At 40.8% G+C, this 17,916-nt stretch overlaps 1 protein-coding gene across 1 annotated transcript in view; it reads left to right on the forward strand.

Annotated features, from left to right (window-relative positions):
* LOC306967222 (growth factor receptor-bound protein 10-like) overlaps nt 1–17,916 on the forward strand; it is a 42,569-nt gene that overhangs the window by 11,903 nt on the left and 12,750 nt on the right. Inside the window, exons 3-5 of the mRNA XM_079562152.1 lie at nt 881–956; nt 5,866–6,148; nt 7,237–7,381. Of these exons, the coding sequence (XP_079418278.1) occupies nt 881–956; nt 5,866–6,148; nt 7,237–7,381 (504 nt within the window). The remainder of the gene's footprint in view (nt 1–880; nt 957–5,865; nt 6,149–7,236; nt 7,382–17,916) is intronic.

Below are 17,916 nucleotides of genomic sequence, written 5' to 3' on the forward strand. Positions count from 1 at the left end.
ATGTCATATAGTACATCCCCAAGGGTACAGGATGTTTTGTGCTTTACAAACGACCTTCTGCTATTAATATTATCTAAATAATTGCAGACTTTGTGAATTGGACTTCTCTTTTCTAGATTTAATAATCCCTATAAACTACCTGTTGTTCAAAATAACATATAACTAAAACATTACATATTGAAATAATGTCCTTTACACACTGTAATGTTTTGCTGGTAATGAGGGCTACGTCTGTAAATTAGGCATAACAAGCTTTTCTTGCTGCATCAGAGGAGGTCTGATTCAGTCAGTACATTTTTCCCCCCCTTTTTTTTTTTTTATTGAACACTGTTGCCTGTCCTAGTACGTTCTGTTCCTTCTGGCTGCTACTATCTCAGGCTGTCTCTGCACGGGACACCACTGTCTCTGCACGGGACACCACTGTGGGTTTTTTGTTGTTGTTTTTTGCAGACTTTGGTCCAAGCACGCACAAAGTTTAAGTACGGTACAAAAGATGCTGTGTTTTGCTGCGTTGAAATAAAGTCGTTGTATTGGTTTGGTTGGATGTTTGAATAATTTCTTCTTACACCATTGTGTGTTTATGCGGATGCCGGAGAGGTCATCCCGGGACACGTGTGTGAGGCAGCTGGTCAACTGTAATGTGATAGACACCTGGCACGTTTCTCACTCTGAGATCTGTTATACCCTTACATTGCTTTTAATACTGTGTTGTTGTTGTTTTTTCTTCAATGTAGTAAATAATTTGCTTTTCTTTCATATGGTGATTTTTTATTTTTTTTTTCCTGAGTTGCCTATGTCTGTTGTTTAAAATTATTGTGGTAATGTAATATTTTGCTTGTGTAAATTAATGTTTTCTCTTTTTGTATTTTGTTTCTCTCAGCAAGACAATGTAGACAGCTCTTCAAATCACCGTCAGGCTGACCTCAGTGGCCCCAGTTCTCCTAACCACAATCAAGGTAACTGTCATTTAATGTAGCAACTCTCTCTTCTTTAATTATATCTAGCACGTTTTTTATGGTTTCACTGTAAACATTAGATTAATTAAATATAATTTCCTATCTATCAAATGGCTGCGCCCAGTGCAGGCCGCTTCTCTGTATGATGAATGGTGCAGGGGGGCCAGCACTGAGTTAATGTATATTTGGGTTTTTCCGCCGTAAACATTTGAGCAGTTCAAAGTCTGATCTGCATAGACGCAGGGTGCCATTATAATTACGCCATGACAATCGGAGCATGAGATTTACGCACAATATTGGCTCAGCATGGAAGTTGAGGGTGGGGAGTCTGAATTGGAGCGCTTGTCCTGCCATGGGAAATAAATGGAGCAGAAATTGCATTGTCGTTTTTCATGATGAGCCATGATGGAGAGAGTAGACCAGTGGAGATGACTTTAACTTTAACTTAAAAAAAAAAAAAAGTGGCTTTTTCTGAGTAATGATTGTAAGAAATTCCCGGTTTTGGAGAGGCCAAAAGCCATATCAGTCACGTGTGGACTTTCAGTAAAAAAACTATTAATACAACTAAAAATGCAGCTGGACACGGCTGTTCACTGACGTACAGTATAGGCACATCATGTTACAAATGATAATGAAATATTCATGACTTCAAGAATACATAGTAATTTATATGAGTGAGGAATGCCTTGTTTTTTCTTTTCTTACACAATTTTCTTTGTTAAGGTCGTGAGTATGTCAGCCCATACTGTTTGTCCCTCTGGGGGTGATGGCACAAACAGTTCTGTCCCTCAGGGTCTGGCCGCTGCCCCTCATTTGCATTAGGCAGGCAGAGCGACTCCAGCCCCATATAGTCGAGCTCATTGTCTATAGGCTTACTGTACACTGTAGCTGTCAAAACACACAAAGACCTGGGCTATATGGCCCAAATGTTACACCAGGATAAGGACAACATGAGGTTGCCCCAGAATGACATTAGCTACACTTCATACTATTCTAATTTGTTGAAAGTGTGCTACTACTTAATAAGTAATCTTTAATCATAGCTCTAAAAGTTTATCAAAACAAAGCAACATCATAAAACAAACATGCACTCTGCCATGGCCCTGTTTTGACATTGTCCCTAAGAGTGAGAAGGAGTGAGGAGGTCAGATATGTTTGCACATACGTGTGTTCTAAACTGGGCTGGGAAATTTCAAGTGGTCCTCAATGTGAGCCCGTCCTGAAACATGGATGTGATTGTTCCTATGGAGGAGGGCAGTCTCAGCTGGACATGCAGCTGCTAGGCGACAAATCCCATCAATGGTACCAATGCAGTGCAGCAATGTGATGGCGTGGCCCCTACAGCATGACAAACTCCATGCATTTCATGTATCGCTTTATAAAGGCTCATGGTCAAATGTATGAGTGGTAGACAGCTAAACACGCCCTCAAATAGAGAATACAATTATTTGCTTTATTTTTCAAGTAATATCAACAACAAATTGTATTACTTATATGTTTGTAAAAGGCTATTTATATATAATAATTAATTTATTTCTTAAAATACCAGACGTTCACCATGTAAGAGCTAAATTCAAATCCACTGTATAACTGACCTGATGTGAACTCTACCTCTCCTTTTGACTTGTGAGTGATCCGGTATAGTGTAAGGCCTCTCCCTTTTTCCCTGTCCCACGTGTTTTCTCGTCCCATCACTACCCCCTCTGTCCCCGTTCTCTCTCTCCCGCTCCCTCCATCAGGGGGCTTGGCTCTTGTGGGTGTGTGCCCCGTCACCAGAGGTATTGTGCTCCCCAGTGTGGAGCCACGCTTTACAGTGCAGACTTGGCTGTCCGTGTGTGCACTGATCCCTTTTGAAAGGAGACCCCTGGTATTTAAGGGATGTTGGCTCTCTTTTTGTGTCCCCTGTCCTTTCTGGATATACATACATGGGAAATCATACAGATCCATACACTGCACTTTGCTGCATACTGGTGATTTCACTATTCTCCTACTGGAGTCGTTTTAGTAGTATGTATAGTATGCTGACTTAGCTATTATTAACTGTTCTCGCATGGATCCTTGAAAGAGCACCTGACCCATAGCAACACTCAATCGCCCTAATGTTTGCAATTTCCAAATTAGTTTGGAAAGGCATAACGCAGCGCACATGAATCTCATGGGAGACGGCATTCAATGAATACAAGACAATAACATTACCATTGGTTATTGATCTGTTGCCACACAAACAAAAGTAGAGTAATTCAAAATGTTGCATGCAGTGTATTGTGCTATTTTAAAGACTATCCAATTGAAAATTATATCAATTATTACATCCGTCTCAGAAGTCTCAGCGCCGTCCCTTTGGAAAAGCTATTTGGCAATGTCACCAAAATACAAATTGCATTCCTGTCCGGAACACTGTGACAGTGTTTATCGTTGGCTCATTTATTGTGGTAGCTTTCATTTTGTCATTTTTTATTTCATCATCACAACTGAATTCTTTAAAACAAACACTGCAGTGATTTTTTTCATAGTCCATGTTGCTCAAAATACAGCTTTTAACACATCAGTGATGTCATTTTTTTAATGTCTCCACATTTTTTACTCTTTGGGCTAGGTTTACAAAACCAGTGATTCAGAATTTTCCATTGGTACAATCAATTAATGATGTTTATGATTGATTTGTTTGTTTCTTGTTTTTTGGAGACTAAACCAATAAAGCATTAGCATTTTAGATATATTTAGATGTTCATATCCTCAATACAAAACAACAAATTGTTAAGGATTAGGCTAAATTCTTGAGGAAATGGGGAAGAATGTTGTCCTAATACTTTGTCTCTTTTTTTAAAAATCTATTATGTTAATTGACTCACTATTTATTGCAGCGTTTCACTTACAATGCTCGAAACGTTCTGTTCTGTTTTTTTTTGTTTTTTTACCAGATATTAGATCAAGCCCTATTGTGAAAACCATAAGGTTAACAAAGTCATCCCAACCTTCGATGACTTTCTGATGCCATTCACACAGAGCTGCAACTGCAACCAACAAATGAAATTTCAACTGAGCACTCCCATCACACACAAACTATAATTCAAATGAGGTGAGCGTCCATAAAAAAAGACACCGCCTGCATTCAGATACAGTGCTTCACACAAGACCACCACCCAGAATGAGATTTATGCCACAGCGGCCCTAAATTAACAGCATTGATGATGACCAAAATCGTTTTTTGTTTGTTTCTGAAATGGTTAGTCATGTGACTTTTGGTTGGGACAGCTGTTTGGGACTGTGCCTATTTGAATATAAATTGAAATGGATCCTCTGATTGGCCAAGCAAATTGACACAAACTGAGAATGGTCTATTGAAGCTCTTCACCTGACATTATACTTTTAATGCTAAAATATATGTATTTTTTATTTTATTTTTTATGTTAAAATTTACTGATTTACAAATAACTGAAAAAGTTGTTTAAAAAAAACAAAGCAGGCCGTACAAAATGTTATGTCTTTAGTTGTTTCAGTGTATTCGCCAAATAAATACATTTTTAGTTTCTCTGACAGGAGGGCTAATACATTTGATAAGCACAGTGCATTGGGAGCAGTCAATCGTTCAATCATCATATTAAACTCTATAGTCGTCAGATCAGTGGCTTCTTGATGAACTGTGAGGCAGCAGCCTGTGGTGTGGCGTACTGCCTTCACCAGGTTATCTGTAAGTATAGTCACTGGAGCTTATCTGTTACTATTATTACACAAAGATTAGCCACCTGTGAACCAAAGGCACTTGTGATTCAGCAACATATTCAGACACATTTTTGTTTCAAAGAAATTTAAGAATGTGGCAATTTGTAAAAGCAGTTCGCATAGATATAGTACGCTTTTTCCCCCCTCTTTTTCCCCCCACCACTTGGATTATACTTTTCTCTTTCACCACAAGTGTGAGTACGGCCTTTGATCATTGCCGTCTGTCTCCCTCTGTTGGCTTTACTTGGTATTTCAGGCTTTTGAACAACACTGTTGAAAAGCCCTGATTTTTCAATGAAAGGCAGCACATACATTCCAAACCCATTCCAGATTTTTGTAACATATTTCTAACATCCTCATTTTTACTTTTTATTCATATTTCACAACTTTCAGGGAGCAAAGTGGAGCTCTAGTGCAGGTCATCATGTCAACTAGCCACAAAGGTCTCTTTTCCCCACAGATGTATACTTTTCAAGATACTTATGAACAAAATAAATGTTTTACCGCTACTAGATAAAACTCTGCTTTTACACATTTTAAGGTAAGAACTCCTTTAATTGTTCCACAGTGAGTAGTGTGTCATCATTTACACTGTTCATTTATGGAAATTCAAAATATGTTGATTTTAAAGTAGCTGTTAAACAATGAGATTGAAGTGCTCGAGGTGTAACAGGGCAAGTGGTTTCGTGGCGCCTCCTGACAAACTGTAGCTCACTGTACACCGCATTGTGCTTGCGAGATTGTCATGCTGAATGTGCGCTTTCATGTCCTTTAAATTTAACTCACTGGTGCCAAGTCACCGGTTCAAATTCTGGCCACAACAAACTGAAACTGAAATAGACTTTGGGAAAATCCCTTCGGCAACTATAGGGACTTTACTTCTCCAGCTCCTTCCTCAACCATGTGAAACCAAAACGAAAAAGTCATACACAGCTTTTACTTTGAATTCATCACGCAGCCTTTGGGCGTCTTGCTCTTTTGTTCTGTTAAGGGTTTATGGCCAGTGCATAACCCCTAAGTCTTTTGGTCTCTATTTCTATGTTTTTTATGTTGAAGTCGAATGCCAAAAATGCTTTTTTTGTCCTTAATCTTAAATGATCTACACTCTGCAACACAAGTGCACAAATAATGTCTGGAAACTTTTTGCACTCACTGTATGATTTTTTTTATTTTTTTTCCCCCGCAGAGGACGATGTGGATCTGGAGGCTCTTGTGAATGACATGAACTCGTCTCTGGAGAGTCTGTACTCCACATGCAGTGGGCCGAAGACGGAGGCCACGCCCCTGCTCCACAACGGCCAGTCGCCTTCTGCTCAGCACCATTATCATCTTCACAACCAGCATCATCATCGTCACGCTCAGCCCCCGTCGCATATGTCGCCGGAGCCCACCTCCTCGTCCTCCTCATCTGCAGACTCCCCCCAGACTGGGCTGCGCCGCTCCCAGCCCATGCACATCCTCGCTGTCAGGTACAAGCACAATTAAATACAATCATTCATTTAGTGTTAGTACTTCGTTACGGCTCTTGGGAACACATTTTTTTCTATCTAATAAAAGCAAGGTGCCAAAAATGTCTAAATAGAATGCAGATTTTGAACTTCCTGATAGTTCTCCTCCCAGAATATACTAGTTTCATCTGTCCCCATCCTGCTAGTAATTGAGCACAGCCTTCCTCCCCCTCGCTGGCCATACCCTCGCAGTGACCCGTCTCCTGCTGTCATTCCAACAAGAAGTTAAAAAAAGACAACATTTTCATTCACTTTTGAACTCAATACGACCGTCTGTTTCGCTACAAAGTGCCCCAAGTAATCTGCTTCCAACGACTTATTATTGTATGCTTTCATAGGAGCGAGACTCACCACTGTCATCTGTTATCACGTCCTTTCTATGCAGTGTTTGACAGACGAGGGATGAGCAGGTAATGGCGTATTCTTTCTTATGAGTGCTCACTTCTCTCTGAAACGCACGATGTGAAGTTCTTATTATTCAGAACTGACCCCTCAATAACCCTAGCTCTCCGGCTCATATGGGACAACATCAAAAGAGCGATTCCCTTTTGAACTCGCTGCACAGAAACAGAGATAGACAGAGACAGAGAGAGGAGGGGAGAGAGTTACCCTCTCCTTAAGCTAGACTTTCACCCCCCAAAAAAATGATAGAATGTTGAAAAGTTGATGCTCAGCTGTCAGGCGCTTGTCTCTTCTGGGCTGTGAGCTCTCCTGCACTGTATGTGCCTAATTTAAAACTGCTTTAAAGTGATGTCTTGATTCAATATTGATGCTCGGTGCTAAATATTGCAGAAAATTAGCTGGCGAGCTGCAGGGGTCTGTGATTTCCGCTTGCCGGGAGACGCTTCATTATGGGGAGATCAGACAGAAACAGACATGAGGCTCGAATACTGTACAGCAATGCATCGTTAGGTCCAACTCCACCGGCGTATCTCAAGTGTCAGCGGCTCAAAACTTCTCAAGCATTGATTTCACTTTGCTGCTCTGTGGAGGTTATGACCGAGAGCCCACTGGGTGTTTATTTCATATAGTGTTTTGACTGTGTGTAGGAGGTTGCAGGAAGCGGAGCAGCACTTGAGGACATCGTCTCTCCCGGCCATCCCCAACCCCTTCCCAGAGCTCTGCAGTCCGGCCGGCTCACCAGTGCTTAGTCCTGGGTCCCTTCCACCTGGAGAGCCATACACTGGGACATATGTAAGTGGGGAAATGCTGCAAGGCGTGTACCGTATACTCGCTAATCCTGCAAAGTTGTTTCATGGGATCTGGGAATCTGAAGACATGTTTGATCGATCTGCAAAGTACTGAAAAACTGTACTGAATTGATAGAACTGTAAAATGATTGTGATCAATGCTTAAATTGATCTCTGGATTTCAGGCGGGAAAGGTACCCGGTAGTAATTCAGAGATGATTTTATAGCATCGATATAATATTTTACACAAATGCGTATATTCAAGTACAAAAGTACTGGCACTTCAATAAATATAGTAAAAGACAAGTATTCAAAGTAAAAAAGTACAAATCAAGTGCACAAATTCACCACCAGTATGACGGCAACGCGCCAAAACCTAAATATACTCTCCACCTACAGAGTGGCATCTGTAGAATGCATCATAAGGCTTTTCTAAATAGGATTTACCTACAGAAAAAAACATCACTCAAATGTCGTGGAGTAAAAGTAATAAGTTCTCAACCTTTCCCCAAAAAATGTATTCAAAGTTAAAGGTGCATTATGCAACTCTTTAAATTAAAACAATTAAAAACATAATATTTGTGCATATTTGACCTTTTTGTGACTCAGTGGCTTTATGGGTGCATCACGGCACCGTTGTTTTCCCTCATAGTGGCCTTTATGACACTTCAGGATCAGTTGTTTTTATGGGTTCGCACCAGAAACTGTCCAGAAACCCCAAAACAATTGATTCTGGAGCATCATAGACGCCACTGTGAGGGAAAGCAAAGGTGCCATGCTGCACCCATAACGCCACTGAGTCCCTAAAAGGTAAAATATATACAAATATTTTTTCACTGAAAAAGTTGCATTGTGCACCTTTTAAGTCATACAAAATGGGCAGTCCAATGGTGCGCCAGTAACTGCTGTTTTTACAACGGATTTACAGGTTTATACTAGGGCCTACGATTAATTAATTACATAAGGTTTAGTGGGATTAAAAATAAGAATCAAAATGAATCACACTTTGCTTTAGCAGTTCAGTTTCCTTTTTCCTGCAAGATCTTGTTTAGGGACGAACACGGCGTGAAGCCAAAAACAATTTTACTGTCAAACTTGTTTATTTAGACAGTTGAGCCGACATAAACTTATTTAAAAAGATCATTCTCCGTAATAAATCAAACTGCTGTTGCCTTTCAAGTGTTTGAAATGATCACACAGGCCTAAAATCGAAAATATACCTCTAAAATACGTGAAATGTGATTAATTGCAATTAATTAATTTTATAGATATTATTCAAAGCACATTAGCCGAACTTTCTGATTGAAAGGTGAGCATGCCGTTTCCCAACCAAAGTGCACTAGAATACTTTTCATCATGTAAATAAACTACAGCACTTTTTAGCTCCAACTTAAAAACCTTGACTGACTCGCATATTAATGATTTCAGGGCATTTTGCATGTCCTTTGCTGGCTACTTTGGAAAACATAATCAAAACATTGCAAATCAGCTGTACTTGTGGTCAGCCTGCACATAGCGGAATTTTCCATGTCCTTTATCTGGCCTGTGGTCCGCCCGTTCCGACGCGCTTTGATTGCTCACATGTGATACCAGAGAAGACGTGCGGTTATTTGACAAGCTTTGAACAGAAGAATTCACCCCTTTAAACTATCTTCGTGTTGAAGCATTGTGGTACCTGCTACCCTTGAGCGTCTGTCCATGTGCGTTTGGGATCAGACAGTGATGCAAAACTCCAGTACGTCTCTTCCTGGAAGTCAGAGTGCGTCCTTTGTCACTGGTAATGTTATTCATATGGGGCCAAGCCAGTGCTGGTTACTGTTACACTCTGGTTTACAGTAATATGAGGGCGGGCTAATTCTCATAAAGAGCAAAGTCTGGCTGTGATCTCGGTCCGTTTTGGTCCTTATGGTAAAACATCACAGGCTTCCATTTCCAGTTCCAAAATCTGAGCTTGCTTGCCTTTCTGACTCATGCGCTACTTGATGAATTGATAATCCCCAGGCATGCTGTTAGTGTTGGAAAAGCGAGGGAAAGGTGGTTCGGATTACCAAGTCTCGCATAAATAAATCCCACATCTCAAAACTTGCATGGTTAATCTTCATTGAGGCTAAAAGTTGAACGCCTGAATGTGTGGTTATGAGCTCAGGATTGTGTTACGAGTTGTGCGTAGCATTGGCTGCCTACGAATGAGGTGGGTGTGTTTGGTAAATATTCACAAACCGTTTTATTTGACTGAGTGACCTGCCTGGAATGGGCAGGATGTTGGTTGTTGGTTGGATTCCCACACGGGCTGTTAGCAGAGAATTATAGAGACAGGCTCCAAGGTTTATAAGGAAGGCAGAAGGGATGAGGCGAGGAGTAGCACAAGTTTGCCATTTTAGAAAATTAGCCATGAAATGTAATTTGGTTTGTCCACAAACATGAAATATATTATAGGCTATACTTTTGTTAGACAAAACAACAAGTGGGAGATGTACTTTTTACCTAGTACATCTACCACAACAAATAATGTGTGTGTAGTTTCTTTGTTCTAAGAAGACAAAATGAACCTGCAACTAAAATGATACAGTATAGTATGTTTGATCAAAACTTGTTGGTTTGGCTATGTAGAAGGTTTTTGCTTTGTTTTGTTTAAGTAGGGTACTTCTACTGTATGTGTTGCTGATATTTGTTTGGAGAATCTGAGTTTGTAGTATTGTATCCCTATTCCCATGGACTTGGATTGAATTGAACATTTTCTTTCGAGCCATATAAACAAAACTATACAAACAGTGTTCAAGAACAAATACAGAGACAAGGGTTAATGCCATATCTGTCCATAATCTTTACCTTTACATACAACATACTTCCTTTGCCCCTATAATTGGCCAACAAAATAAAATAAATAACATTTTAGCTCGAAAAGGAGTGGGACTTTGCTACATTCTTTGATATATAGTGACACCAACCAGTCATATCCTTTGTTCTACACATAGATATATTTCTGGCGGGTTATACATGCCTTTCAGTCATATGACTTTTGTTGTTATGGTGGCCATTTTGGTTCGATTCCCACCTGGCGGGGCCTTTCTGAGTTTGCATGTTCTCCCCGTGTCTGCGTAGGTTTCCTCCGGGTACTCCTGTTTCCCCTACCACTAAAAACATATACAATAGAGTCCCCTCTGGCGCCAGGACTCCCCTGAAAAAGAGATTCTCAATCTCAGTGGGACTATCCTGGTTAAATAAAGGTCAATAAAATAATAAAAATGTTGAATACCGAAGTAGAATTATGCAGTACTACAACATGTAGCAATAATATCTCTACTCAGGATATAAAAGAAAGACAACCGATTGACCGTGGCATTTGTATGTACTCGTAATCATTGCTTAAGAAGATAACAGTACAAACACGGCCCCAGAGAGCACACGTTTATGTGAAGAAACCAGTGAGTCAGTGTTTAAGATGTTAGCATGCTACCGGCTAGCATTCAGCTTCAACAGCTCAGGTCTGACCTCTCCAATAGAAAGCCCTGAACCACACTCCAAACCTTGGCTACAACATGTGACAGAGCTCAGAGCCGAGCTGTTACTGTAGTATTTCCTCAGTGTTCATAGATGTGAGCCGCACATGTGTTTATCATGTTGAAGCCACTGACAGTTGCTAACTGGTAGCATGCTAACGTCTTGAGCAGCTTAAACACTGACTCAGACTCTGTTGACATGACAAACTGTAAAAATCACAGAGAAAGGTTTCCTGTTTCCTCTTTGATGTTAATTTAGTCTGAAATAAATCCTGCTGTAGCTTGACAGACAGCGCTGTAGCTTGACAGACAGCGCTGCTACGTCTGTGCCACATTTGCTGGTTATATCACATAAACGTGCGTCTCTGGGGCCGTGTTTTTACTGTTATCTCCCGAGTAGAGATATTGTTACATGTTGTAGTACTGCATAATGCTACTTCGGTATTCAAAATGGCCGCCAGAACTATGTGTGATTATTTGGAGAAATGTCTGTAACATATTATGATGCTTTACGGTTATTGTTTGGACATTTTTCACCTTTCCTGACACGGCTCTCTAGATTTTTGGTGGGAGCAGAAACTGTCCATCGACTTATAACAGAGGATGTCATGCGTCACAAATTATGGACCTGAAATTAAATGTTTAGTCAAAGCCAAATATGAGTACTCACTATAAAATGTAATCATAAACACTGTATAACAAAGCTCCGTAAGGTGCACATTTAAATTTTAAAAAATTGAACTCTATTGATATATGCGATATGGTCTAATTCCATATCCCATTATAATCATCTTAAATATCGATTTATCGCCCAGCCCTAACGAGAACCCCTGGATTGGTCTACACACCTAAAGTCACCATGAAGTTATTGGGTGGTGCACTGACTGACATTTACAAAGCGGAGCAAAAAATGAATGGGAAAAAACAGTGCAGTGGGAAACGCTGAGACATATCAAAACATTCATATGTTGTTAAAATGAGGCTACGGTAATTGTTGAATAGACCTGGACCAGACCATTTTGGACCAGAACTGTGAATTTGTGATGTCAATATTTATGGCCATTGAGGGAAATTTTGGGCAGTGTAACTGCAAATCTTATATCCTCCTTATACCAATATTACGCATAGTTGTAATGTAGACCAGCATTGTTTTCCCTGGTCATGTTTTTATGGACCACCACATGCTGAAGTAATGTTGAAGAAAGTCGTGGAAACTGTAATCCTCATTGTATGTGTTTACAATGAGCGCACGCAACCAGTGTCAGGACTGCATCGTGGCCTTCATGACTCTGTTAGTTGTCTTTGCGTGTGTAGTGTGTGTGTGTGTGTGTGTGCGTGTGCGTGTGTGCCTGTGTGCGTGTGTGCGTTTGCGTGTGTGTGTGTGTGCGTGTGTGTGCGTGCGTGTGTGTGTGTGTGTGTGTGTGTGTGTGTGTGTGTTTGTGTTTGTGTTTGTGAGCTCTGTAAACTATTTACACAATTGGCAGTATCTATCCATTGTTGATGATGGCAATGGAAAGTATGTCTCATTGCGGTTGGTTCTTCAGTGGAAATTTGATTCAGCACCTTCATCTGGCGAGGTGTGGGGGTGCAGAGTGGAGAACATGTGTGCAGCAGGTCTGCAGAAGAGCACACTTTGACAAGAAGACACCCAGTGAATAGGCAGATTATTGTTCCCAGACCCTGACCTCTGGCCTCTGTCACCTAAAACACATGTGCCGTGTTTGAGCTCTGTTCTCTCCCCCTCCTTATCTCCTGGCATGTCTCTATGCTGTCCAAACATCACTCATTTTGCTACTTTTTTTCTTTTTTGTTTGGTTTACTGAATTTTCCGAGCTTGAGGCACTTTCTGACAAGCTTTCATGCGTTGGTTCCTGTGTTTTTGCTTAGCTCATACTTGGACAGCATTCCGAAGACTGGAGGATGTGGCACGGCCCTGTCAGGAATGACTGGGCACATGTGACTCTCAATTATCTCACTTTCCTCACTCTTCTGTCTTTCCATATTTATCCTTCCAATGTTCCCAGCTGTTCTCCTCAGCTGTATATTCCTAACAGGAAAATGTGAAAGGCCACAGGCACGCAACCATCTGATATTTATAGAAGTGAGAGGTGCAGTGTTAGGGATGATATAGGGAAAAGATGAAGTGTTTCTTTCTAAATTTTGATTAATTGTTTGAAATTAGTTTGTGTCATTGCACATCCCTACTTCCTTCATTATACAATCTTTAACAAAATCAATTATGCCGTCTGTGTTGATTAACAGCAAATTCCACACTTCTTAAACCTCGTGCAATAAAAAAGAAGCCCTGAATGCAGGCTAGTTAGCATGTATCCATTAATTTTGTCCGTGCTGGTTCTTGACAGTCTGTCCTCTGTAGTGCAAGAGAGTCTTGTGCTCCCTTGAACACAGTGTTCTCTGAGAAGCCCCAGTCATGCCAGTGTGGAAACGCTGATTTGATCAGTGAGTTGGCAGATTTAGTTGGATTTACTGTACTTGGACTGGATGTGCTTTGCACTACGGCATGTCTGGATTCCATATGTGTGCTTCCTATCCACGCTCTATATCTTTGTCACTGCTTTATTATCTGCATTCATTGTTGTCCCTATCATGCCATGTGTTGGACTTTGCAAGTATTTATCTTCTGGTCACGTGTTGCACATTTCTTGAAGCTCCTGAAGTGATTCTCAGTTTTGGCACAGGACAAAATGGACAAGCACTAAGACCATTTATGATGACACATTAGGCCAAAAAAAAAAATTATTATATAATTATTAATCAAACAAACTTAAATCGTTCTCAGTCTCCATGCATGGATAACGCTGCAAAAGTCATCTATTCAAAATTGCAGTTTTTGAAACTGCTCGGACACCGACATTGCAGTTCTTTTTACTAATTTATTTGGCTACTAGCTCAATTACTCTGAGAGCAAAATGGCAATTTCCCCCACTTAAAATCACATCTGGATTTTTTTATTGAATGATTGGTCAAAACCTGGCAATATTGCTGATCAACTGACCCATCCTTCCTCCGCCCCTCTTGGCGCTGAAGCATGGCATTCCCTGGCTGCCGACTTCCTGAGTGTTGAAAATACTCCAGGTCAAAGGTGAACATTTTCCACTGTAAACTAAACAGCGTAGTGGAATGCACTCAATGCCCAAATGCTTGAGAACATCTGTGGGAGTGTGTACAAGTGTACAATGATGCATGATGTCTTTACAAGCTCTGAAATCAATGTGCATGTTGTGCTGAAGCTCCTGTAGGCCAGAAAGTATCCATCTTTCAGTTACTTGTTAAATAAATGTACCACATGCACTACAGAGTTTGTAGTAACTTGTTACACACTATCTTGTGCTCGAAGGGGTCATTTAGCAAACGTTTGCCCATGGACAAAATCAGCAGGATTTGGATTTTATAAATAATGTTCTCTTAGACAGAGGTTCAGTCTATTGACAACACTGTTCATAGAAGAAGAATCGAAAAATAAATTAGGCTGGAGCAGGTTTGCAGCATTGAGCATTGAGTGAATTACATTCAGCACTGAGTGAATTAGAAATTGCACGGCTGTGAAACTGCATTCTGGAGGAGTGCCATGCAGGTTGTGGTTGAGTCTGGAACATCTCATGTGTCAAGGACGTATTTATCCCAGTGCTAAATGAAAACATGCCTGGACCTGCTTCATGGACCAACCACTGCCACAGACACAAGCGAGCATACGTCACCATCACTGACATGATGCATAACCACTTTATAAATAAAACACTTAGCATTCTCTGCATGAATAATGCCCAATAAGTATTTTCTTCAAGAACAGTTATTTAAGGATGAACCCAATGGCCCACTCTCTCTCATTGCAATGTGTGCTTATTAAGATTTATGTGACCTGCATATTGAATTAAAATTATGTTACATGCTAAATGAATTTGCATGTAGTTAAAAAAATAGGCCAGTGTCACTGTAACCGCGGATCCATCTGCAGTGAACATCCTCTGCCCACACTTCAGCTCAGCCATGTGCAGAGCTCCATATGATAGCCTTGAGCTAGTCAAAAAAAATACAGTGTGCATGCATGAGTAGTTCTGTGATGCATTTTGTACACATTTTGACATGGTCAATGCTACAGTGGCACCAAGGACAAAGAGCTAGCAGAGACAGACAAAAAGATAATTAGAACAAGCCTATAGTGTTTAGAAACCCTGTACACAGTTCATTGTTCTACAGAGACTCCAGCCCTAGGGTTTCCTTACCGACAGAGAGACAGAGTGGCAAGATTTAGGGGTCTGTACCTGCCTCTGTGTAGACTTAGTTTTGTTCTTAATGTCAAGCCTACTTTAACCATTTAACAAATAATTATGATTAACAATTACATGTAAGAGAAGTAGACAATTTGGCCAAGTTAGAATTTCCTTTTATGTTGCTGCAGTTACGTTGTCAGCAGTGAGGCGGGTAACTATATTAAAGGAGACTAATTACTGAGGTAGTGACAGGAAACCACAAGCCTTAAATATATGTAAAGGGATTACTTGGGTGTTTATCTACTGAACTAAATACAGAAATTAGAAAAACCAAGTTCCATGGTAGTATTCATGGACCACCCAGGCGCTGGAGCGTGATACACCTTTAATGGCTCATCCTTCATCATGGTCCCAGTGGGCAGCCGGTGTAAGATTAGAAGCCACAACTTTCACCCACCTAAAAGGCCACGATCCATTACTCCTGTGCTCAGCTAGTCTTAACATCATCCGAAGCAGGACCAATGTGCATTTACATCAGTTTTATATAGTCTGTATTTCACGGGGATGCATGCTCTCAGCTGTGCACACACTGTAGGTCATTTAGATCTTCTCTTCTGTTTTTTTTTCACCCTCTTTTACTCCCTCTGTCTCTTTTTCACCATCAGTCCTGCCCCCCTCTCCCTTCTTTGAGGAGAAAGTAGGACAGCTCTGGTTTCTGAAGCTACTGCTGTGAGACGCCTGAACACAGTGGGTGATAATACTGATCATTCTAAATATGTTCATGAAATTAACTGTTTACATCATTGTTGGAACATTTATTTTATGTTTGTTTTGATCTTTTATTAAAAGAATAAGACAAACACAGTACGCTTGACATCTTTAGGAAACTCCCTTTTGCTTTGTGCAGCAATGTCCTACATAATATCAATTACTGTCCTGTGATCTGAAGTGCGTCAGAAGCAGCCTTTGAAAAAACTAAATCCTATATTTATGTCTTTGTTAATATAATGAAATTCCGCCATAGTCCTCAAATAAAATCCTGTTGCACTGAAAATGGCTGTCATGATGTCTTCACCAGGACTCACTGAACTTCAAGGCATAGCTCAACTTTATTGTACAGCACAATACATGGAGCACGTAAGCCAGTAAAAAGCTTTTGACCTCGTTGCATCTAACGTTTGAGTGTCCTACAATGATATAGCCATGGCTTGCGTTTGGATCACTATCTTGGTGATACTCTTGTCACTCTTGTCATATTTGGTTTGGCCTGTCCCTGTTGCTTGCCCCCTCCATCTGCCCTCCTGCTGTAACTGGACAATGGTTCTAAATCAGGCCTGAAAAGATATTTGCTGGCCAGTGTCCTTTGGCAAAAAGCCCTCTTTACAATTAAACATCCGCTGCACACTGTTGGGGAAATATTTGGCTCCATGTGGGGGGACTCTCAGCAGGGAACCTCAGTAAATCCAGGCCATGCTCTGCCCCATTGTGGTGTATATGACTTTATCAAGTTTTTATACGTGAGTGATTGCAACTTTTTAATATGGCTGTTTTTAGTGCAACATTTTTGTTAATCTATAAAAAGAACACACAAGGAGACATTTATATAGTGGAACTAAACATAGCCATTTGTCCTACTAATTAAATGTGGCCCAATGTGGCCTCAGAATGTTCCAGTTTGAGATTCACGGGGCCGAGTGGGTGTTAAAGTTCCTTGTTTATAGACAGAGTGGGCTCTGTGGGCTAACACCCCAATACTCTGCACATATTCACTGTACAGTCTAAAGCATGGCTGCACAGGAGCCTGATGGCAGCTTGCCACTGGAGCCAAATTATTCTCCATACATTTCTGTACAGCCTTTAACGCGAGTGCCCCATCCGCCCCACTCCCCCCCAACCTTTCTCTCACGGCTGCTCGCTAAACCGCTTACTCTTTTTATGATTTTCTGAACCTAGAAGGGCCTCAGTGTCTTGGGTCTTAATTTGACGGGCTAATTGGATGACAAGGGACAGTTCATAGTGCTTACTCATGAGTCAGCAGAGTTTTCTTGGCTTGTGCCTCCCACTGCTGTTGACTGGAGCGCGGAGTAGGGACGGCCAATTGTCCGCGCCTCATTCAGGGTTTTGTGTCTCCATCTCATCATTGGGATGTGCGTTTCCTGGGCGGCCCGGACCACACACAGCTCCACATTACAGTCAAAGGGCCATTATGTAGGGACCGTTAATGGGAATATGGAGGTGGGCCGGTCTTGTGAGCCAAATCAGCTTATCAATGGCTGCTGCTTCTGTTTGGTGCTAATGTAGGGGTTTGCAGGATGGAGAGGGGGCAGAGATGACAAACATTTTTTTTCAAAGCTTGGTTAGTTTTGCCAACAGTGATGACTTGCTGGAACCTTACTGGAACACTGTTGAAGTATAGAAAAATGCAAAAAGATTATGATATGATTTTTAGGGTATTCCACGCACAGATTGTGTTTGTCTTATTGTCCCAAAGCAAATCTGAAAACTTCAGCACGTCTAAAAATCCTTCTCTTCATATTTGCTGTATAACATTGTATTTGCATATTATGTTTAGTTTTATTTTGTTAGTTTTTACAGCATTCACATTTGCCTCATCAGTTATAGAAGCTCTAAAAAAGCAATGCAAGATTAAGTTAAAGACATGTGAGCCTGACTTGTGAAAATGCCCTTTCAGGTTTCTCCCCCCCCCCCCCACAGATGCACATTTCATAGTGTAAGGAGAGAGGGACGATGTTCAGGGTTTTAACGGAGAATTACCCTATACTTGTTTAGTCCAGAATGATCCTGAG

Source organism: Gobius niger, assembly GCF_951799975.1.
Source record: "Gobius niger genome assembly, chromosome: 8".
Lineage (NCBI taxonomy): Eukaryota > Metazoa > Chordata > Actinopteri > Gobiiformes > Gobiidae > Gobius > Gobius niger.